The 24,646-nt window shown below is 37.6% G+C and overlaps 1 protein-coding gene across 2 annotated transcripts in view; it reads left to right on the top strand.

Annotated features, from left to right (window-relative positions):
* mbtps1.L (membrane bound transcription factor peptidase, site 1 L homeolog) overlaps positions 1-23,653 on the top strand; it is a 39,659-nt gene extending 16,006 nt beyond the window's left edge. Inside the window, exons 9-22 of one of the 2 annotated variants that reach the window (XM_018256811.2) lie at positions 2,946-3,097; positions 3,379-3,540; positions 4,425-4,569; positions 6,623-6,811; positions 7,333-7,505; positions 8,030-8,145; positions 8,883-9,039; positions 9,509-9,633; positions 9,755-9,832; positions 10,323-10,463; positions 14,332-14,463; positions 19,090-19,216; positions 20,288-20,418; positions 22,172-23,653. In XM_018256811.2, coding sequence (XP_018112300.1) covers positions 2,946-3,097; positions 3,379-3,540; positions 4,425-4,569; positions 6,623-6,811; positions 7,333-7,505; positions 8,030-8,145; positions 8,883-9,039; positions 9,509-9,633; positions 9,755-9,832; positions 10,323-10,463; positions 14,332-14,463; positions 19,090-19,216; positions 20,288-20,418; positions 22,172-22,368 — 2,025 coding nt within the window. In that variant the 3' untranslated portion in view covers positions 22,369-23,653. 2 annotated transcript variants of the gene reach the window in all.
* Positions 23,654-24,646: the final 993 nt, after the last annotated feature.

The following is a 24,646-nucleotide window of genomic DNA, read 5'->3' as shown; positions in this document are numbered from 1 at the left end:
AGGGCTATATCGGGGGTAATCTGAACGTTCGGCCCTATGGTGAACGATCAGATTACGACGAGCAGAATGGGCTCCGACGGGTCGGTTGGGAGAAAAATCAAACCTTCCCGATCTATATCATGTCCAGATATCGATCGGAAAGACCCGTCGTAAGCCTCCATACAGGGCAGATTAGCTGTCAAATCGGGCAGCATTTTCTGCCCGTGTATGGCCACCTTTAGAGTTGAATACAATGTAATGACTGCAACAACCTTCTGCACTTCTAGTTAACCTGTTCAGCTGAAGAACAAACTCAGTGTTTTAAAACATAACCTTTATTTAGAATTAATTAAAACCACGCTGCCCTACATCATAGACTCAGCACAGACAGCCCTTGTTTGTAGTGCTGGACCATGTCCATAAAATAACATTCAATTAAAAACACATAGAGTGAACTAGTGGTATGTTTGGTTATTTTACTATAAATGTCCAGTATTTTACTGCTTCAATCGACTAGTATAATGTCAGGGTGTTGATTGCTAAAGCCTCCCATTAATATGCTCCGTGAAGCTGTTCCAAACTAATATTCCAGTAAGCATATGGGAGTAATCTGCCATCCCTCTACCCACTCTCCTGGTATGCTGTTGGCAGGTAACACAGGTATCAAATAGCCGTAGAAAGTATTAGAGCCCCAGTTTACACATCGGAAAAGTATGCCCACAACACCCTATCCCTCCCTTCCAAGCATTCCCCGTGAATCCTACCTATTTTCGTGGGAAGCAAGCTGGAGCTATTCAATCATCGTTCACCAATGCCGCCCCCAACGCATTTCGCAGAAGATTCGGCTTCTTCAGGGGCATAAGTGCCTGGCTTGTGTTTATTCTGAGTTTAAACAGGTATCTGTTCACGTGTGTGGATCACGCACTTGCGCATATGTTCCATTCTTGATGGGACACGTCTGCAGCCAGTTGCTTATTTGCCATGCAGCCTTTTTACTGATATTGCGCATGCGTTGCCCATACTATTGCGATAATCTTTATATATGTAGTCCAAGATTAAACTGTGGTAACTGTGTTACAATTCAATATTTCCTAATTCAAGATCTAACAGTTTTCTAAGTATATAACATCCCATGAATACATGATTATATTGAAAGAAGTGAGATCTTGAGCAAATACTTTTTCCCTTGTTTTATTGCCCACGCATTTCCCATATGACAGTGATGATAGTCTAAATATATAATGTACTTTATGACTTATTCATCTGAATAAGTGAGTCTCATTATATTGAGTGCCATACTATGTTACTACAGTGATTGACCATACTTCGATCTCATAACGCGCCTGTTCTCCAATATCTATAGATAGTGTGGGAGATCAGTGAGTACAAGATGGCTATATGAATTTTTTTTGTTAAGCTCAGTGATTGCCCCACCCAGCCCCATTGCCTACCATCCTCAGTGGCAGGGGGAGAAATAGGGAGAAATAATTTTATGCAGTAGCTACTGTCTGTGCAGGAGACAGGACAGGAATAGGAGATAAAGGAACACAGTCTATATAGTAAAGAAAAAGACATTACCTTTTAGAGCAATGATCCACAAGGAGATTAATCTCCAGCAATAAATCTGTTCTCCTTTAAAAGTTTTACCAGCGACGATCAAACGATTTTGGAAGAATGAAGTGACACAAGGTTGTAACTACCAGCTCCCATTGCCGGCACAAGTTAAAGAATCAATGAGCTTTATACTCAGGGACACTCGTTTGTTTGGTAGTAGAGTGCCATAAAATATAATTTCTTCATTTAAGAATTGTCTGTTGGATGGTTTTTGTACCTAGTTGCTGTGGGTGCACAAACCTGGTAGAAGATAAAGAAACAGGGCTGACCGGCACTCAAACGGATCCACAAGACCAGAGATATTCAGTTAAAAGATAAATTTATTAGTAGAAAAATTAAAAGTTATGGCTTCACACCCTTCAGGGTGCTTAAAGGGATACTGTCATGGGAAAAAATTTTTTTTTCAAAATGAATCAGTTAATAGTGCTGCTCCAGCAGAATTCTGCACTGAAATCCATTTCTCAAAAGAGCAAACTGATTATTTTATATTCAATTCTGAAATCTGACATGGGGCTAGACATTTTGTCAATTTCCCAGCTGCCCCAAGTCATGTGACTTGTGCTCTGATAAACTTCAATCACTCTTTACTGCTGTACTGCAAGTTGGAGTGATATCACCCCCTCCCTTTCCCCCCCCCAGCAGCCAAACAAAAGAACAATGGGAAGGTAACCAGATAACAGCTCCCTAACACAAGATAACAGCTGCCTGGTAGATCTAAGAACAACACTCAATAGTAAAAACCCATGTCCCACTAAGACACATTCAGTTACATTGAGAAGGAAAAACAGCAGCCTGCCAGAAAGTATTTCTCTCCTGAAGTGCAGGCACAAGTCACATGACATGGGGCAGCTGGGTAATTGACAAAATGTCTAGCCCCATGTCAGATTTCAAAATTGAATATAAAAAAATCTGTTTGCTCTTTTGAGAAATGGATTTCAGTGCAGAATTCTGCTGGAGCAGTACTATTAACTGATTCATTTTGAAAAAAAAATTTTTCCCCATGACAGTATCCCTTTAATCATGAGCCCATGATTAAGCACCCTGAAGGGTGTGAAACGTGTAGGGTGGATGGAGATGAAGCCATAACTTTTAATTTTTCTACTAATAAATTTATCTTTTAACTGATTATCTCTGGTCTTGTGGATCCGTTTGAGTGCCGGTCAGCCCTGTTTCTTTATCTTCTGCTGTACCGCTCCCCGAAGCTGGGGGTCTGGGGCTGGTGCACCCGGACCACTTTCACTGTTTGGTGAGTAACTTTAAAACGAATTCTGGAGCATCTTGTCGTCCTCTGCACAAACCTGGTAACAGACTATATTACTGAAGTACAAAAACATATGCACTCTTCTATGCAGGAGCTGCCTGGAGGATATGGAAGAATGAAGCCTGACATTGTTACTTATGGCTCTGGGGTTCGTGGGTCTGGCTTGAAAGGAGGCTGCCGATCACTCTCAGGAACAAGTGTTGCATCTCCAGTTGTTGCTGGAGCTGTTACTTTGCTTGTTAGGTAAGAATTGTTTGCTTTCCTACAGTAGAATCCCCATTTTACTCTTTTTAGGGGACCAGAAAAAAATGGTGTCAAATCTTGGAAAAAATTTAAAATCAGGTTAATGTGTTATGCATAATATATTGGTGGGACAACAAAAAGGGGAAAATGAGGAAAAACTTCAAATCAGGGGATGTAAAATTTAGTTTTTACTGTATTGCAATGAATAAAATAGCTCTCCTTCTAACTTCACATCTGCAACTCCTTTCGCTCAATTAACAAAGCTTTGTGTATGTTTCTAGCACTGTTCAAAAGAGGGAGTTGGTGAATCCAGCTAGTATGAAGCAAGCCCTTATTGCCTCGGCACGCAGACTTCCAGGTGTCAATATGTTTGAGCAAGGCCACGGCAAGTTGGATCTTTTGCGGGCTTACCAAATCCTGAACAGCTACAAACCCCAAGCCAGGTGAGGAATTTAATGTGTAAGTGTACTCTTAAGACAACATTGAAAACGGTTTATTCTCTGTGTATTTGCATATACCTGATCTGCTTAAAGTGATCCGTGGCAATAAAGTAGGTCCACTGTAATACCACAAATAGGGCATTATGGTGTAGACACACAGAGCTACTTGCCATGGCTACAAAATAGACAATACTGATAATTGACTTTGCTAAGACACTGCATGTGTTACAGCAGAGACAATTCTCAGTATTGTATATGGCCTATATGTATGGATATATTTTTTGTCATTTTGTAGCCGCAAGAAGTATCTGCTACTAATAGCTCTGTGTGTTTTCACCCTTATGATGTACATAGCCCTTTCATAAATGCCCACGACAATTAAAATTTGGCCACTTGACCCTTGTAACAACAAAAAAAAAAAAAAAAAGCTGTCAGATGGTGATCATTCAGGAATGTATACTAGGCAAGGGCATATTGATTGTTGTATTTCTCCATCAAAGTTCCAAGGCCATGAAATTGCCAAGTGTACACGTATGCCTTCTCTGAAGGCTGCTATTCTTTACCAAATCATTATTGTTTACTATTTATACAGATAAATTAAAATCTTTTGTGTTTTATTTACTTCTGTATTTCTTTTTTTTATCTCCGTGTTTGACTCATCTACGGGGTAGAAAGTGGTGTTGTTCATTGCACAAGTTCTGCAGACAAAAATACATTCTATTTCATGTGCCTTAGACTTAAAGATCAATTGTGCTGTCACTGCCTACTTAATTTTTTGTACCTGTTTATTTTTATGTTCACCAGTCTTGGTCATGAAAATTAAGATCAATCAATAGAACAAAAGTAAATTATGATGTACTTATATATTTATTTTTCTTTAAATATAGCCTAAGTCCAAGCTATGTTGATCTGACGGAATGCCCTTACATGTGGCCCTACTGCTCCCAGCCTATATACTATGGAGGAATGCCAACCATTGTAAATGTCACCATTCTAAACGGCATGGGAGTCACTGGAAGAATTGTGGACAAGGTGAGTCCTGTATACTATTTATATGGTATCGTATCTGTTATACAGAATGCTTGGGACTTGTAGTTAGTCTGAAAAAAGGGTTTCCTGCAATTTGGATCACAATACCTTAAGTCTGCTAAGTAACATTTAAACATTAAATAACGCAGTTAGGATTGTTTTGCAACCAACCTTGATTTGTGGTAGCTTAAATCCATGTACTGTTCTTATTACAGAAAATAAATTAATTTGCCTAAGATGGAGTCTTTGAATTATGCAATTCAGAGTTTTTTGTAGATTTGCAGCAATTGTAGTATGGGTATAGGATACATCAGGGGTCCCCAACCTTTTTTTTACCTGTGAGCCACATTCAAATGTAAAAAGAGTTGGGGAGCGACACAAACATGAAAAAGTCCCATGGGATGCCAAATAAGGACTGCGATTGGCTATTTGGTAGCCCCTATGTGGACTGGCAGCCTACAAGAGGCTCTACTTGGCACTATACTTAGATTTTATTCAATTAAAACTTTCTTTCAAGCTTGGGATTCAAAAATAAGCACCTGGTTTGAGGACTCTGAGACCAACATCCAAGGGGTTAGAGAGCGACATGTTGCTCACGAGCTACTGGTTGGGGATCACTGGTACATTATCAGGAAACTACAGAAAGCTCTGTAGTACGAGAAGGCCATCTCCCAGACACTCAATTTATCCCCAAAATGTAAATTATTTTTAAAATTATTTCCTTTTTCTCTGTAATAATAAAACAGTACCTTGTACTTGATCCAAACTTAGATATAATTAATCCTTCTTGGAAGTAAACCCAGCCTATTAAAGAACAAACGGAGCCTAAAGACAATAATCTGACCAGAGAAAGGCATACCTTAATGCTTTGTATTTGTGCTGTCGTGTTAGTGCAACCTGGCAATTTTTGTGCATGCGCACTTGTCTGAAACATTGCTCTTCATGACGTAAGCAATTCTAGAATGGTGGACATGAAGGAAATTTCCACACAAGTTGCTACTTTTACAAACAGTATTTCTGAAAATAAAATGAGCAATCTCAGAGAGCAAGGGGGTACTAATTCAATGATGACGTTTGAAATAAAAGAAAAAAAGGGTTTCCTTGTACTTTAATGTTTAAATGTTATATTTTTTGTAGACTTAAGTTATGAAAAGTCAAATTACAGAGAGATCCTTTTATCCCAGAAAACCCCAGGTTCCCAAGCATTCTGAATAACAGGTCCCATACCTATAGTTTTCTCCAAAAAGATTAGCAATGAAGGGTCCATATGTTTGCAAACAAAATCTTTGTTTTAGGCATCGCCTAGTTGTCTTTATATAATACTTATGGCATTACTGTCTTTTTTTTTTTTAATTATTATGCCTAATTTAACATAGTTGTTCATATTAGCCAGCACACTTTTTATTATTGTATACAAGCACTAATGCCTCTATGCAATGTAGACACACTACTGTGTGATAAAATGCAATACTTTTGAGGATGTCCTCTGTTTTTCCAAGCAGAAGTATTAAGTTTTAAGTATTGACATAAGTGTCTCCAAAGTTGTTTACTTGTTTCACTGAAAAGATATACACTTATAGGATTTATTCAGAATGCTCAGAGGCATCTTTGTAGGCATATACCTTTTCATTTGAATCATACAGTAGTTGAAAAAACGCTCCCATTTTGACATATGCACATTTAGTTGGGTTTATGTACAAAAGGTGCATAAAAACTCTCTGAACTTACCCTGACATACATGATTCCTTAGATTAATAATTTTCATGACAGTCTGAAATCACAGGGACCATTTTCAACCCCCGCACCCCCTTAGACTCGTAGTCTCTTTTGCTCTGTTCCATGTTTAGATGATGGATTCTGGAACTTGAAATAACTATTTCCAGAGAATCTGTGCACCACCCACCATGGAAATCGGAGGAACTTGGACATGGAACACCATTTCAAATTTGGTGATGGTTTTTTCCCTTTTAAAGAAGCCAGTGTTTAAACCCTTTTTGTATAAACAAATATCTAAAAGAGTTTTATTATATATGTAATATTTTCTTTCAATTTCTAGCCTGACTGGCAGCCATATTTACCACACAACGGGGACAATATAGAGGTGGCTTTTTCCTACTCGCCAGTGCTTTGGCCTTGGTCTGGTTATCTCGCTATTTCCATTTCTGTGGCAAAGAAAGCAGCTTCTTGGGAAGGAATTGCTCAGGGTCACATTATGGTCACAATTGCTTCACCAGAGGAAAATGAGGTTTGTGTGTTTTTGAAGATGGATCAATAGTAAAGTAGATTCTTTTGTGCAATGGCAAAACATTATTTTTGGGCATGTCTAGTTTATTGCTTAACAAAAGGATGCCCATACATTTTTGCAGTGTGCCAATATTCATAGTTCTGTGGTCAAAGAGGAACTTTTATGAAATAAAATTTAATATAAGGTTCATCTCCTGCAGTGGCAGGGGGTCAGTCTGTCAGCACACACAGAGTGGATTTCAGCTCAAAAATGCAAAATATGTCTGCTGACAGGCTGACCCTTTGCCTGTCCATGCACATACAGACTGGGTGGAAGGCAGTAGATTGGCTTTAATCCCCCTTATGCCATTGGCCTTGGTGCTAACTATCAATCAATAAACTGCTTTCTCTTTCAACAAGGTGTTTTAGCTCTAATGCATGGTACTTCAGTTTAAATTGTTTTCTGTTTTGTAGACAGTACACAGGTCTCAGGAGGGGTCTACCAGGCTAATATTCACAGTATTGTTTTTACTATTATGGCAGGCAAAAAATGGGGCAGAACAGTTCTCCATAGTGAAGCTACCAATTAAAGTAAAGATCATTCCCACTCCTCCTCGCAGTAAGAGAGTTCTGTGGGACCAGTATCATAATCTGCGGTACCCACCTGGATATTTCCCTCGTGACAACCTAAGAATGAAGAATGATCCTTTAGACTGGTAAATATTACATGACTTATTTGCATATGAAGGCAATTAGCATCTGGTAACATGACAGTAAGTATGGGACCTGTTATCCAGAATGCTCAGGACCTGTAGTTTTCCGGATACAGGATCTTACGGTATGAAGATCCAAAGTATGTTAAATCTACTAGAAAATCATGTAAACATTAAATAAACCCAATAGACTGTTTTTGCTTCCAATAAGAATAAATTATATCTTAACATGGATAAAGTACAAGGTACGGTTTTATTATTACAGAGAAACAGGAAAATTTTAAAAAATTTGGATAACATGGAGTCTATGGGAGATGGTCATTCCGTAATTCATAGCTTTCTGGATAATGGATCCCATACCTTTAGCATAAAATGAGGCCACATCCTCTGTATTGAACTCGTCCTTGGGATACTGAGCTCCTTGTTTTGCTAATATGCTTTAATATAGGTTTGTACCACCAGTGCTAAGTACTGAAAGAAGTGGAGTTGTTTTTAAAAGATACTAGTATTTGTTTATTTCCCTTCAGGAATGGGGACCACGTGCATACCAACTTCAGAGACATGTACCAGCACCTAAGGAGTATGGGCTATTTTGTAGAGGTTCTTGGTGCACCATTCACATGTTTTGATGCCAGTCAGTATGGTAAGAGCAGAAATGTTTCCATGATGCATTCAGATTTATTTCTTCTGCTGCTTAATTTCACCCTGATTAAATACTTTGGTTTATTTGATTAATTGATTTGCATTATTAACAATGTTTTGTTGTCACTGATTAGTTAGAAGTTGTTTTTAATAACAAATTAATTTAAGGGTCTTTTTACAACTGTTGGATGCAAATTGCTGTGGTTTTTGCCCTCAATGCAGAGTTATCTTTCATAATTCCAGTGTAATTATTGCCAAGATTCAGAGATGCGCCTGGCGCAATTGTGTCTGATGCATCAAAATGGGCAAAGTAATTATTATTCACTCAGTGACTATGTCTGTGTGTTTTGTTCTTTACTTCTATATTCTTGATTGAATTACCTAGGGTTATTTTTATACCTTCAAGCACTTTCTTTTTGCATCTGTGTTTTGTGATATGTTTCCTTCCTATTTTACATAAATAATAAAAAATATAGGCATTATTAATGTTCTGCAATACAAGGACAGCAATGTATGTATTGTATGTAGAAGGCTAAAATTGGTTGCTGCTGGTGCATTTTTGATGTGGGTTGCTTCCATTTAGCATTATGAGTGCTAGACATGTTACGCAGTGATTTGGCTCAATTGGCGTGCGATGATTATGTAAATTTCCTTATTTTAATGTGTGAAAACAATTAATTTTTTTATTGTTATGAAGTGAAGCATTTGTATGTAACATCTGTTTTCTTTAACTCAAAGGAACACTGCTGTTGGTCGATAGTGAGGAAGAGTTTTTCCCAGAGGAGATCTCCAAACTACGCAGGGACGTGGCCAATGGACTCTCATTGGTTGTGTTCAGTGACTGGTACAACACATCTGTAATGAGGAAAGTCAAATTCTATGATGAAAATACCAGGTATGGGAGTATGTTTCTCATTTGTCAACTATTGTCTTATGGTCATGAAATATGTACAATCGTAGATTGTAAGCTTTCTTGGGCAAGGAACTCATTCTGTTTTTGTTTATGCTTTTCAAAGCACTTATTGTGCTCTATACATAAATACACTGAGAATAATAACACATAGGAATTTGATATATCTACTTTTATATCACTTTTATGCTTTTACACTGACTTTTTTTAGAATGTAGAATCTGATTTGAACTACATAAGGAATTTTTGAAAAGTGCCAGTGTTACTTTAATTTTAATAAGGACATTGTTCTTAAGGTCTACTGGCTCTGATATTGTGAGCATTATTTATGTGAATCATTTGCAATATGGAAAACATTTTAAATTATAATGGTGCCCATGTGACGCTGCTATTTTTAATTGTAATTTTAATTTGTAAATCTTTTTATACTTAGTCTCTATATGTTCCCTTGTAGGCAGTGGTGGATGCCTGATACTGGAGGTGCTAATATACCAGCACTGAATGATCTACTTTCTGTCTGGAGTATGTCTTTTAGTGATGGCATATATGAAGGAGACTTTATAATGGCTAATCATGACAGTAAGTGCAACTAGCTGCAATCCCAAAACTGTTCCTTGTATACTTTGATTCTATTTCTTGCAGCACTTCTTGCAGCACTGGGTATTCCCATTTGGTATAAGTTTCTTCCTCTTTATTTTAGTGTATTATGCATCTGGCTGTAGTATTGCAAAGTTTCCAGAGGAGGGAGCTGTTATCTCACACACACTTAAGGACCAAGGTATGGCCTGCTTTTACAACAGTAATTACTGTTATGTTATCCTCTTGTGAAGTTCTTCACTGTTTACTTTTTTGCTCTCTATTTTCCTGTATTTCAAATGTTAATTTTATTTAGATTCTGTATATACCATCTCTTACTTTGTTTCATAGCTTGAGCCGGGGGTAGGCAAAATGTGTTTTTCCAACTATTGCAGAATTAAACAGCCCACCCTGACAGTTTAAAATTCTACATTGTGTACAAGGTTTACAATGCATTGTCATGGTAGTTCTTTATTAAAATACATTTCTGCCCTAACTCTCCTGTCATTCTCATTTCTCACTCTCATGGAAAGGCGATTCTGTGCTGACACTGATTTCTTTGAAGACATTTCACGGCTTTGTCTTATCAAACCCCAGATGGCTATATATCCTCTCCTCACACAACTATGAAAACATACACTCCTATTAGTTATTTTTTTAATTGATTATATATTTTTCATTATTTTTGCCAGGACAAGAAGTACTAAAACAAGAAACCTCCTTGGTTCAGAATGTTCCAGTACTTGGGATGTATCAAACCCCATCTGAAGGAGGGGGTAGAATTGTTCTTTATGGGGACTCTAACTGCTTAGATGACAGTCATCGTCAAAAAGGTGTCATTTTCTCTGATCTGGTGTTGTGTAGGATCGTATTTTGTCAATATGTTCAATCTGTATTTTTTGCTTTCTAAAGTACGGTAGTTATGATTTAATAATACAAGTAGTTCAGCTCATTTATAAACTAACGAACATATGAGTTCCTCTCCCAGCAATTTGGAGTTAATACTGAAGGATGTGATCATATTGGTTCATAGTTACACATGATTTCCTACAACATAAGGTTTTTTTGGTAATTTATGGTTGCTTAAGTGGTAGCTCTAACCTGGGAAAGGTAAGAGAAATTAGCTGAAAGTGAAGGTGGATCTGGAACATAGCTTGGCTATGTGAAAGAAGGAATGAAGTGTTTACAGAAAAAAGGCTTCATATACAAATGTATTAGGGATGCACCTATAATATTTGGATTTGGATCAACTTCACAAAATATTTGGCTGAATACCGTTCTGGCATTTACACAATGTATCTATTGAAATGTTTTTATTTTTGTAGTGCTATTTGTTCAGGTATGGGATCTATTATCCGGAAACCCATTATCCAGAAAGCTCAGAATTACAGAAAGGCCATCTCCAATAGACTCTTTTATCCAAATAATCCACATTTTTTAAAATAATGTTTTTTTCTCTGTAATAATAAAAAAGTACCTTGTACTTGATCCAAACCAATATATAATTAATCTTTACTGGAAGCCAGCCTATTGTGTTTATTTTATATTTACATGATTTTCGACTAGACTTAAAGTATGAAGATCCAAATTACAGAAAGATCCATTATCTGAAAAAAAAAACAATTTCCCAGCATTCTGGATAACCATTCCCATACTTGTATACAAGTGTTGTAACTATAGAGAGTGCAGACCTTGTGACCATAGGAGGGAGATCAGAATAGAGAACCTGCAAGAGAGGGAATCGGGATGCTGCAGCGTGCACAAAATCAGTATAGAACAAGATCAATTGTATAGAACAATGAATATTTAATCTTTAATATGAAGGCAAAGATTTACTTTGACTATTTTCTGCCGTTCTTTTCAAATTGACAATACAACAACAGATATTCTCATTTATTGGCTATATAACTGATATCCACTGTATGAGGAGGTCTGTTACACACATTCTATGGACGCCCTTAAAATTGTATGAAACCTTCTATCCATAAACAAAATCTGCACTTGCATGGTCAGCTTTAGTCTCAAACTAGTGAAGCACTCTATGGCTAAAAATACAGCATATCCGGAAGGATGAATTAAAAGCAAGAAATGCGAGATAGAGTAAAGCAGAAATAGAGAAAGGCCCACTTTATATTAATCAATTAAAGGCAGTAGAAAATTAAATGAGTAAAGAAAGGAAAAGCAAAAAGTTATAGAACACCAAGAAACTAATTAACACATTTGCCATTCAGCAAACACATGACGTTTGCCACTAATATAAGCAAGCTGCAACATTCCTCCTGCCACATGTAGAACACAGCATCTACCCTACATTCACACCTCCACATGTTTATACTCCTCTGTGTCTTGTCTTCTGCAAACTGGTGAACTTTACCCTCTGTTGTTTCATGTCTTAACATCAGTGATTTCTCTCCCACTGTCACCTTCACTCTGTAAAATAGTATAGAGTCTAAGGGGCACATTTACTTAGCTCGAGTGAAGGAATAGAAGAAAAAATACTTTGAATTTCGAATGTTTTTTTTTTTGGCTACTTCGACCATCGAATTGGCTACTTCGACCATCGAATTGGCTACTTCGACCATCGAATTGGCTACTTCGACCATCGAATTGGCTACTTCGACCATCGAATTGGCTACTTCGACCATCGAATTGGCTACTTCGACCATCGAATTGGCTACTTCGACCTTCAACTACGACTTCGAATCGAATTCAAACTAAAAATCGTTCAACTATTCGACCATTCGATAGTCGAAGTACTGTCTCTTTAAAAAAAAACTTCGACCCCCTACTTCGCCACCTAAAACCTACCGAACCTCAATGTTAGCCTATGGGGAAGGTCTCCATAGGCTTTCTAGGCAATTTGGGATCGAAGGAAAATCATTCGATCGGTGGATTAAAATCCTTCGAATCCTTTCAATCGCATGAAATGCGCTAAATCCTTCGACTTCGATATTCGAAGTCGAAGGATTTTACTTCGACGGTCGAATATCGAGGGTTAATTAACCCTCGATATTCGACCCATAGTAAATGTTCCCCTAAGAGTTAGCTCTTTTGCCACGATCACTTCCAGTTCTATAAAATGCTAATGTCCTGTCAACAAGTGTTATCTCTTGTGCAACGTACTGTCAGTGTTACACCAGCTCTTTCCCCTTCAACCCCCCCCCCTACCTGTATTCCCATCAGATTACATGATTCAAAGATTCATATATATTATTAGCACATTGGTGTACAATTTCTATTTGCTCAACATTTTCTCTAACAGTCATTCTAGGCAACCTTTTTTTTAAAAAGACAAAAATTACTTTGCAGTACTGGTGATTCGTAATTCTAAAATAGCTGCTTACATCTCCACAGAAACATCAAATAGCCAGCATTTTTATGAAAGTTGCAAATAAAGTAAAAATACAGCATCCATTCAAAATATGTCGATATCAGTGACATTTCCAAGACTTTGAATTATTTAGCATCAATATTTATTGACATACTACTTAAATAGTTATATATAAAGTTCCTTGAAAACTATTACTGTACTTCTTTTTTGTGCATATGTTCAATTACTGTACATAGGAAACGCAGACATGTAGAAGTGTTTGAGCAGTCCCGGAAAGCAATGTAAAGAAATATCAGTTATTGTTAGTCAATGAGGCAAGAAAAATAACAAACAGGTGGTATAAAGGTGATTCCTTTATTTGCTAACTAGGATAATCATAGCAAGCTTTCTTAACATTTTAGTTCCTTTTTCAAGCTGAATACAATGAAGCTCTGGTGTTCTCTGGTATATATACAACATTCAGCTCACATATTAAATAACCAACAAAGCAGAATGTCCATCTCTGTGAGGTGTTAACAAATTCATATACACGGGGACATGCACTTGACAAATAGATATGATACAAGATAATGTGGATCAAAGTGGCTGCACATAAATTAGGCCTAAATTAATGGAGGGGGAAATAAAAGGAACTCCATATGAGTAGTTAGTCTGTGACTGGCTAACATGGTACCTGTTAGTCAATAAAAAATAGACAAATGAGGTCCAATATAGTTAGCCCCAGTTAAAGGGCAAAAATGTTGCAGTTTCATATTAAATAATGGGATCACTGAACAAAAAAAATCATTGTAAAAGTAAAATAAGTAAGTACCCCATCTGGCTCGAATCAGCATTTTGTCTGCCTTCATTTTGGAAAATTTGTGGAAAATGTACTTTGTAAAAATATAAAGTGTTAAGACTGTATGCCAGAAGAAATCTATTTTATCCAAACAACGTGTTTTTGCAGTCTATTGTATTCTACACAAAGAGGTAGCATAGTCGAAGAACAAAGTTTACGACTATAGGCATTAGATGTATTTCTGTTCAGGGCTTACTAGCAGCAACAGCAGATTTGAAAGTAATTGCAAAGTTTCTCTGAGAAGGGCCACAGTATCTGTAATTTTATTTCCTTATAACTATTTTCTATGATAATGAATGAATCATTGTTTTATTACCATTTTATCCCCTGCCTCCGGGAATCAATTGAGGATATAATGAGCACTGTATTAACAAGCACCTCATATTTAGGGTAATGGCAAATTTAGGGATTTTTGTCACCCACTCGATTTTCAGCATTCAACAAAATGTTTTGGTTAACCTTCCTGCCACCTCCCAAAGATCTGGTTAGAGCAACATGTGATTATACTTTATTGCCTCTATTTCTTGATTAGACTGCTTCTGGTTGATGGATGCTGTTCTTCAGTACACATCTTATGGCGTGATGCCACCAAGCCTCAGTCATTCAGAAAACCGCCAGAAACCTCCTTCAGGAGAAGGAATTACTCCCCCAGAGCGAATGGAAGGTAAGAGCCTACGGGGGATAAAATTACAATGGCATCAAATCTTTGAAAGTGTAACATAGTAAGTTAGGTTGAAAAAAAGACACACGTCCAACAAGTTCAACCTGTGAACTTTTTTTTTTTTTTTAACCTGCCTAACTGCTAGAGGCAGGTTAAAAAAAGAGATCAAAGGTTGAACTTGATGGATGTGATCAACTGATCCAGAGGAAGGCAAAAAACCCCATCTGAAGCCTCGCCAATTTGCCTCAGAGGGGGAGGCAAATTAGTAGCGTTAGTAGTAGTAGTGTAGAGGCAAACTGTATTGTTTACTGGCAGATGCAGCTTTATGTTAAAAAAGATAGCTAAATCTGTTTGCAACCCAGTGAAAGTAGCTAAATTAAACGGCCAAGCCAGATGTCAGGGTACATCATGCAGTTGATTCGCTTTCTCCACCTGCTTTTTGTATGCTTGATGTGAAAAGCGGATCTGCTTCCATCCACACTTTTCTGTAACTCCACTGACAGGCGCTGTAACGGCCTGTGTGCAGCTATACTAAACTGGTATAGAAAAGCAGATCAATCGCATTGTGTGCATGTAACTGCTCTATACGGATTACTGGCAACACCAAATTAATTGGATTAGCTTGTTAAGTCTTGAACTTCATAGGCAGGTGTGCCCAATTATGAGAAAAGGTATTTAAGATATCCAATTGCAAGTTGTGCTTCTGGTTGACTCTCCTCTGAAGAGTGACAGCATGGGATCCTCAAAGCAACTCTCAAAAGATCTGAAAACAAAGATTGTTCATTACCATGGTTAGGGCAGTGATCCCCAACCAGTAGCTCACGAGCAACATGTTGCTCACCAACCCCTTGGATGTTGCTCCCAGTGGCATCAAAGCAGGTGTTTATTTTTGAATTCCTGGCTTGGAGGAAAGTTTTGGTTGTATAAACAGATGTACTGCCAAACAGAGCCTCCTGTAGGCTGCAAGTCCACATAGAGGCTACCAAACAGCCAATCACAACCCTTATTTGACACCCCCCTGGACTTTTTCATGCTTGTGTTGCTCCCCCACTCTTTTTTACATTTAAATGTGGCTCATGACTAAAAAAGGTTGCGGACTACAAAAGCTATCTCAGCAGTTTAAACTGTCAGTTTTAACTGTAAGGAATGTAATCAGGAAATGGAAGGCCACATGCACAGTTGCTGTAAAACCCAGGTCTGCCAGGCCAAGAAAAATACAGGAGCGGCATATGCGAAGGCTTGTGAGAATGGTTACAGACAACCTTAAGATCACCTCCAAAGACATGCAAGAACATCTTGCTGCAGATGGTGTATATGTACATCGTTCTACAATTCAGCGCAATTTGTGCAAAGAACATCTGTATGGCAGGGTGATGAGAAAGAAGCCCTCTGCACTCACGCCACAAACAATCGCCTGTTGTCTGCAAAAGCTCATTTAGACAAGCCACAGTAATTTTGGAACAAAGTGTTTTGGTCTGATGAGAAAAAAGTTTAGTTATTTGGTCATAACTAATAGCATGGTGCATGCATGGTGGAAGAAGAACACCACATTCCAAGAAAACACCTGCTACCTACTATCAAATTTGGTGGAGGTTCCATCATGCTGTGGGGCTGTGTGGCTAGTTCAGGGACTGGGTCCCTTGTAAAAGTCGAAGGTCGGATAAATTCAACACAATATCGACAAATCTTTCACGAAATTGACAAAGTTGAAGTTAAGCAGGGTTTGGATATTCGAACAAGACAATCACCCTAAACACACTTCGAAATCTACAAAGACATTTATGCATAGGGTGAAGTACAATATTCTGGAATAGCCATCACAGTCCCCCGACTTGAATATCATTGAAAATCTATGTGATGATTTTAAGCAGGCTGTCCATGCTTGGCAGCCATCAAATTTAACTGAACTGGAGAGATTTTGTATGGACGAATGGTCAAAAATACCTCCATCCAAAATCCTGACACTCATCAAAGGCTTTAGGAGGTGTCTAGAGGCTGTTGCAAAAGGAGGCTCAACTAAGTATAGATGTAATATCTCTGTTCGGCTGCCCAAATTTATGCACCTGTCTAATTTTGTTATGATGCATATTGCATATTTTCTGTTAATCCAATAAACTTTATGTCACTGCTGATACAACTGTTTGCATAAGGCATGTTATATATTAAAAGGAAGTTGCTACTTTGAAAGCTCAGCCAATGATAAACAAAACTCCAAAGAATTAAATATTTATGGCCCATAAATCTTTGGACAGAGACAACTTTTTTCGAATTTTGGTTCTGTACATTACCAAAATGAATTTTAAATGAAACAACTTAGATGCAGTTGAACTGCAGACTTTCAGCTTTAATTTAGTGGGTTGAACAAAAAGATTGCATAAAAATGTGAGGAACTAGAGCCTTTTTTTAACACAATCACTTAACCAAAAGCAGGTTAGATATTTGTTCTCAGTTTCAATTAGTTTGTGTTTATTCTTGACTTGACAAATAGGTGTGAAGCAGCAACATTCTCTCTTACCTCAAGAAGTTTCCCAAAAGGGTGTAGAACACATTTTTAACATAGAACTGTATATTTAGCTACAGATTCTTAAAATGTTGTGTATGAGTGTCTATTTAAATATGTAAGGATATACAGTGCCTTGCAAAAGTCTTCATCCCCTTTGGCATTTTTCATGTTTTGTTGCCTCACAACCTGGAATTAAAATGGATTGTTTGAGAGTTTGCACCATTTCATTTACAAATTTTCATCTACAACTTTGAGGATGATTTTGTTATAGGAAAAACTGTTCACCCCCCCCCCCTAAAGTCAGTACTTTGTAGAGCTACCTTTTGCGGCAATTACAGCTGCAAGTTGCTTTTCGATAAGTCTCTATGAGCTTGACACATCTTGCCACTGGTATTTTTGCCCATTCCTCAAGGCAAAACTTCTCCAGCTCCTTCATGTTGGATGGTTTTTGCTTGTGAACAGCAATCTTCAAGTCTGACCACAGATTCCCAATTAGATTGAATAATAAGATTAAGAAACATTTAGGGCTAGTCCACACGGGGAGATAGCCACGCGTTTGCGGTCGCGGCGACAAAGCGCCGCGCCAGTCGCCGCGACCGGCGCAGGCGACAGTTTTGTATGGGCGCCTATGTAAAAACGCCTGTGCTAACCACACGAGGCGATGCGCTTTTCAACAGTCGCCTGAAAATGCCTCGCCAGGCTTTTTCAGGCGACTGTTGAAAAGCGAATCGCCTCGTGTGGTTAGCACAGGCGTTTTTACATAGGCGCCCATACAAAACTGTCGCCTGCGCCGGTCGCGGCGACTGGCGCGGCGCTTTGTCGCCGCGACCGCAAACGCGTGGCTATCTCCCCGTGTGGAATAGCCCTTAAATTACAAGTTGGAATGTAACAAAATAGGTAAAAAGCCAAGGTGGGTGAATACTTTTGCAAGGCAGTGTATTTACTTACATTGCAATTCCCCCTCATGGAAATTTAAAGGGATACATCAGTTAATGCCTTTAAGAATGGCTTGGATGATTTTTTGGACAGACATGATACTAAACTCTATAGTTAGTATAGGTATATATAATTATATATATAATTTATGTGAAAGTATGGAGGGGTGTGTGTATGGATGCTGGGTTTTCATTTGGAGGGGTTGAAATTGATGGACTTTTTTCAGCCCAATTTAACTATGTAACTATGCAACTATGTAACTTTTATCACAAAATCATAATAACTTTTTTGTTTTACACAAGTTTTGAAAGTGTGCTCCTATGTTACATTATGTACATCTTATGTTACATCGGTCATTTACTGCTCATCTGTTTGCCTCACCTAAGTTTTATGTCACATGAGGCAATGGAGAAATATGAATCTGCTCCGATCTTCCCTATGATCTGTGTACACTGACTGGGGTAGTATCCAACTGCCAGTGCTATCGATGGCAGATTTTGGCTGGTATAAAGTATTTGTGGTCCTGAGTATACAGCTACAGACCCTGTCATAACAAAAAGTTAGGCCAGATAGGAAACAGAATTAGTTTGATCGGTTTCAAATATATGATCCCACATTGAAGCACACAAAAGTAAAGAATTTATTTCCTATTTTTCTATTAAAATATTTTTTTCACTACTTATTAAATTATATTTTTTAGGTTTCTCAAGAGTGTTTATTTTCTTTAAAGTGCCATTATAATTTCTCTTTTCCAGTATTTTATCAAAATCTTAATCTGAAAATCTATTTCACACCAAGAGAAATGTGAAGCAAAATTGTTCTCCGTAGGCAATGTTTCTTCTAAGTTTTTGTTTTTTGTGTGCAAAAATGTTCTTTTTAAAACAATGTGCGCTATGTAGTTTTACATTTATTTTCACTTAAAATTTGATCTGTGTTTACGACTACATACTGCTGATAAAGATTTTTTGTGAGACTGCATAGAAAATGAGGTCGACACCCCAAATAAACAACAAAAATGTGAAATAGTGCAGTAGTTCTTTATGCCAGTATTTAGGAACTTAAAAATCAAATGGCTATGTGTGCACATGGTTTGATGGAGTTTGCACATGTATACCCCAAATAGAAAATTAATATATTTATTTTCCTGTATAGTACTTGCTAATTTGCCTACATGATTGACCGTTTTTCAGGAAACCATTTGCATCGCTATTCGAAAGTGCTGGAAACACACCTGGGTGACCCTAAGCCACGGCCTCTTCCAAACTGTCCTCATCTCTCCTGGGCTAAACCTGTGCCCTTAAATGAAACAGCTCCCAGGTAGGTGTATTTCCATACAACTGTGTAAGGGATTCCTGTGGTTTTTTTTTTTTAACTGACAAAAGATTAGACAGAACTTAAAGGGATCCTGTCAACGGAAAACATGTTTTTTTCAAAACGCATCAGTTAATAGAGCAGACAGATTTTTTTATATTCAATTTTGAAATCTGACATGGGGCTAGAAATTTTGTCAGTTTCCCATCTGCCCCATGTCATGTGACTTGTGCCTGCACTTTAGGAGAGAAATGCTTTCTGGCAGGCTGCTGTGTTTTCTTCTCAATGTAACTGAATGTGTCTCAGTGGGACATGGGTTTTTACTATTGAGTGCTGTTCTTAGGTCTACCAGGCAGCTGTTATCTTGTGTTAGGGAGCTGCTATCTGGTTACCTTCCCATTGTTCTTTTGTTTGGCTGCTGGGGGGAAAAAGGGAGGGGGTGATATCACTCTAACAGCAGTAAAGCGTGATTGAAATTTATGAGACCACAAGTCACATGACTTGGGGCAGCTGGGAAATTGACAATATGTCTAGCCCCATGTCAGAATTCAAAATTGAATATAAAAAAATCTGTTTGCTTTTTTGAGAAATGGATTTCAGTGCAGAATTCTGTTGGAGCAGCACTATTAACTGATTCATTTTGAATTTTTTTCCCATGACAGTATTACTTTAATGAGACAGTGTGGGAAATTCACAACCCAGTGTCTTTTTTTCCTTAGCAATTTTTAATTTGCTCATTGGTGCACTATACTGTTTTATATATTAGCCACAGGGTTTCAAATTGTACCAATTTTTTTTACTCTATTTGAGACACTTTTTACTAATGGGGAACCATGTACTCAAGGACCAGTGTTTCAAGCTCTTTATTGGACGTATTGCTTTCATCCAAATATTAATTTTATATGCCTGATGTATAGTGCCCTGTTGAATTTGGCAGTTTTTGCATTTTATGTTACTTAAGATTGTATTCAGTTATAGTCAACCAGAAAAAAAGTTTGTGCTTAAAGAACCAAGCAGCATTATTACCCATATTCAATATACATCCATAATATCGTTCTTATTTTTTGCTCACTTTAGTAACCTGTGGAAGCATCAGAAGCTGCTATCTATTGACCTTGATGCATTGGCTCTGCCTAGTTTCCGCCAGAATCGCCCACAAGTGAGGCCACTTTCTCCAGGAGAGAGTAGTGCTTGGGACATTCCTGGAGGTTAGTGATACAGATACAGTTAGCCACATTTTAAGCAAGCACTGTAAAACATCGACAGGAGAATAATTCATATCAAGTTATAGCTATCACATGGCCTGCAAGCCACCCACACCACATCACGTAACATTAAAAGAGCTCCAATAGTATACAACTAGATTGTTCAGTCATTTCAGCTGTTGGAATTACATTTCTAAAACATCACTTTTATTATGTTGAAAAAACAAAAACTACACAATATCCATTTAATGGTGTGGGAATAGTATGCCTGAAACAAACTAGTATAAAAGGCTGTGGGACTTTCTATATACACAGTTAGTAGCTGTGCCATCAATAAACATAGGACAATTGTTCTAGATAATCTAGCTTCTCAAAATTCATATTGGTAGATTGTTTCCCAATTTCTGTTATTTTGTCTTCTCGGTGGACATTTTGCTGCATTGGTTCAGCAGTGAATACTTATGCAACAAACATTTTATTTTTTTGTTTGTTTAGTAAATGTTTGTGTCCTCTTTAATGTATGTTGTATAAATGAAACCATAAGAATCCCAGTTACATCTACTTTTTAATTATGGTTATTAAAACCTTAAATTGTGCAAAAATTCAGTGGGGCAATGCTAAAGCAAGTCACTGTAAAGCTGTCGATAGATGTAAAGATTTTTAAAAGAGCCAATCGTTATCGTGAGACCACGATTATCTCGAAATGATCGTTTAAATGTACGATGTGTCCATCAACTAAAAAGACCATTTCAGGCGATATTGCCAGCAAAACTGAAGGGTTGGCCCTGCAAACATAGATAAATTGCACTGGGACCGATAAAGATTTTTTAACTTGGCCGGTCAATTTTCTGACAGATGTCGGACGAAAAATCGTAAGATGCACGATCGTTCGAATCCCACTAACTTCACGATAATTTGACGGATTGGTCGGACTTTTCTAAAATCGGTCGTTCGGCAAGAAAAATCTTTGCGTCTATGGGGACCTTAAAGGAATAGTTCAGTGTGAAAATAAAAACTGGGCAAATAGATAGGCTATGCAAAATAAAAAATGTTTCTAATATAGTTAGTTAGCCAAAAATGTAATATATAAAGGCTGGAGTGAACAGATCTCTAATAAAACAGCCAGAATGCAACTTCCTGCTTTTCAGCTCTATAACTCTGAGTTAGTCAGCGACTTGAAGGGGGGCCACATGGTACATTTCTGTTCAGTGAGTTCTGATTCAAAAGCAACAGATATGACCCATGTGGCCCCCCTCAAGTCTCTGATTGGTTACTGCCTGGTAACCAGGGTAACCAGTCAGTGTAAACCAAGAGAGCTGAAAAGCAGGAAGTAGTGTCCTGACTGACCTGTTATACATCAAATCACTCCAGCCTTTATACATTACATTTTTGGCTAACTGACTATGTTAGAAACATGTTTTATTTTGTACAGCCTATCTATTTACCCAGTTTTTATTTTTACACTGAACAATTCCTTTGTTTTGCCCAACCCACTTATGCCCAGCACTACGTATTTCTCTTTTCACACTGCTTCATCAGAGGCATACAGCAAGTGCATTGTATAAAAAGCAAACCTGTAACTTTTTTCACAGTACAGTAGGTGATGTTATGTCACCTATGTTTCTGTTACTCTGATTTCAGCTCTGCCAATTTTCTAGTCCTTATAAAAAGTGAAATGAATTTCATTAGAATATTTTCTGTAGTAGAGATTTGCATGTCTCATAATATGTATTACATATGACTGTTCCCCTTTCAGGTATTATGCCCGGACGTTATAACCAAGATGTGGGCCAGACCATTCCAGTTTTTGCATTTCTCGGGGCCATGGTGGTCCTTGCATTTTTTGTGGTGCAAATAAACAAGGCCAAGAGCAAGCCAAAGAGACGGAAACCACGAGTAAAGAGACCTCAACTGATTCAACAGTTACACCAACCAAAGGCTCCATCAGTTTGAGCTAAACCATAGTCCACTGCTTCTGGCAACGAGAGGTATATGGAATGGCTATAATGCTTCCTGGACAATGACCTCTGTTTAATGAGCTCTGACTCTTGGCTTCAAATGAACAAATCTGATCTAATACTGACCAAACTGCGACCTAGTGGAATTGTCTTCATTTTTATATTTATTATGAAAGGAAATACTCATATGGGCTCAGTTCTACCAAAAAAAGTGACATTGGGGTGGAATGCAATATTGTTAGAAGACCTGTGCATGGCTCAAACTAAATCATGGGATCTCCTGGTGGGTGTTGAGCCCAGTCCTTGACTTTTATTTTTATAAATATCTCTGGCAGTTTTGTAATTCTTTGTCATCATTTCACCGTTGTTGGTGGAATCAATTTTCAATAAATATGCATCATATAATGAAGCAAAATGTGCAAAATCTAGTGCTCTGACACAATATGTTATTCCTCAAGTCTTAATAAGACTTAAAAAAATTGGACTCTAGGGCCAACAGGTACATTACAGATTATAGATCAGCTGCGTAGAATATAGCTGTTCATCCTTAAAAAGAAAGATTTTCAATGAACACTTTTTATATGAAATAGGTTTTTAAGACAATAAATAGTATATTTGTAAGTACTGGATGAACAGTTACACATCTAAAATGTTGAAAAAATATTGTGTTATGGCATCACCGGTCTTTTATGATTTGTGCATGTGTGATCTTGCATTGCCTTTCCTGACTTATCTGATAGGGTTTGTCCATATATCAGTGCCAGGGAGAAAATTTTTGTTTCTTGTTATGTTTTTTTTCTGAGCAGCCTTCTCTATTTTTGTGTATACGCATCTGTACTTGGCCTAAAAACACAGAAATAGAAAAGAATACATACTGATAATTTTAAGTTACATAAACACACCCACCCTCTACACACTTACCTGGGTGGTAACAATTGGTTTCTATTTTTATAAATTTCTGAATTATTTTCCACTATCTGCCTCTTTACAGCTTTAAAATGGGGTCACCTTTGCTCTGTAGGGGTAACATTTTTATCTTTGTTTTTTATCTTTCTCCTTAGGCGCTCTCCTATTCATTTTCCAGTCTCTCTTTCAAACATCTTTCTTGTTGCCAGGGAAAACCACAAAAAATAAAAAAGACCAATTAAAAAGTATATCAGTATATCCGTTTCACCATACTATCGTGATAAAAGTTAACTTCAAAGGTGAACTGCCACTTTAAAGTGGACCTGTCACCCAGACACACAAATCTGTATAATAAAAATCCTTTTCAAATTAAACATGAAATCCAATTTCTATTTTTTATTAAAGCATTCATAGCTGTTGTAAGATTATTTTAATATCTCAGTTGTCAATCACTTTCCATTCAGCACTCCCTAGTCACTGCTCTTCACACATTCCCCCATTCTCTTCACTGTTTAATTGTGCAGCCAGGGCATTGGGATGGACATCAGGTCCCCCATTCTGGTGCACAAACAAGATTCTGAGATGATGCAAGGCTTGCCTTAATAACAATGTCCACAAAATGGCTCCTGCCTGCTTGCTATAATTATGAATTCCCAGACTGAAGGAAACAAGATTCAAATAATTTATATAGTGTAATTAAAGTTCATTTTGCTTGACTAATCTGGTATAACAGGATTTTGAATAATTTTTTTGGGTGACGGGTCCCCTTTAAAGTGTTTACCTAAAAAGCGGCAACCACACTGGGTGCTAAATTAGTAAACAATCCATGATTTGTTTCTCCAGCATAATTGTCGGCACCTGCAGTGTAGATTGTGCTGCAACTTGTACACTATTTATCAATAATGTCTGTATTGTTACATTATGTATAAGAAGATTTGTGTTTTGCATGCATCTATGAATGGCTGCAAACTGTATCAGTGCCAGAGATGGCATTAACATACAGTTAATTAGGCTCAAGTCAGCTGTTATATAACTGGGAAAAGGGGCCCTGAAAGTAGCATAGCTTGTTAATTCCAAGGCAACCTAGCAACAGTGCTCTTTGTACGTTGCACCTTTTTCAGCAAAACAGCTGAAACTGGAAATTTGGTACAAAATAAAGTAGTGTGTACTAATTCAAGAACCTTTTGTGAGTGGCGCTTCTGTGGACACCACTTTGCATGCACTGTACCTTATGTTCGTAAATGAGCATTTGCATTTCTATGCAAAACTGAAAACAGCCATGGGGTTGCTGTGAGATGAAATGACAAGAAACCCCGATTTCTTAAGTTTCAGTGAGGTAGCGTCATTTTACATTTTATACTAGTGAA

The sequence above is a fragment of the Xenopus laevis genome, chromosome 4L (assembly GCF_017654675.1).
Source record: "Xenopus laevis strain J_2021 chromosome 4L, Xenopus_laevis_v10.1, whole genome shotgun sequence".
NCBI lineage: Eukaryota > Metazoa > Chordata > Amphibia > Anura > Pipidae > Xenopus > Xenopus laevis.
Note: the sequence above shows the minus strand (reverse complement) of the source record. Positions and strands in the feature narration are given on the sequence as shown.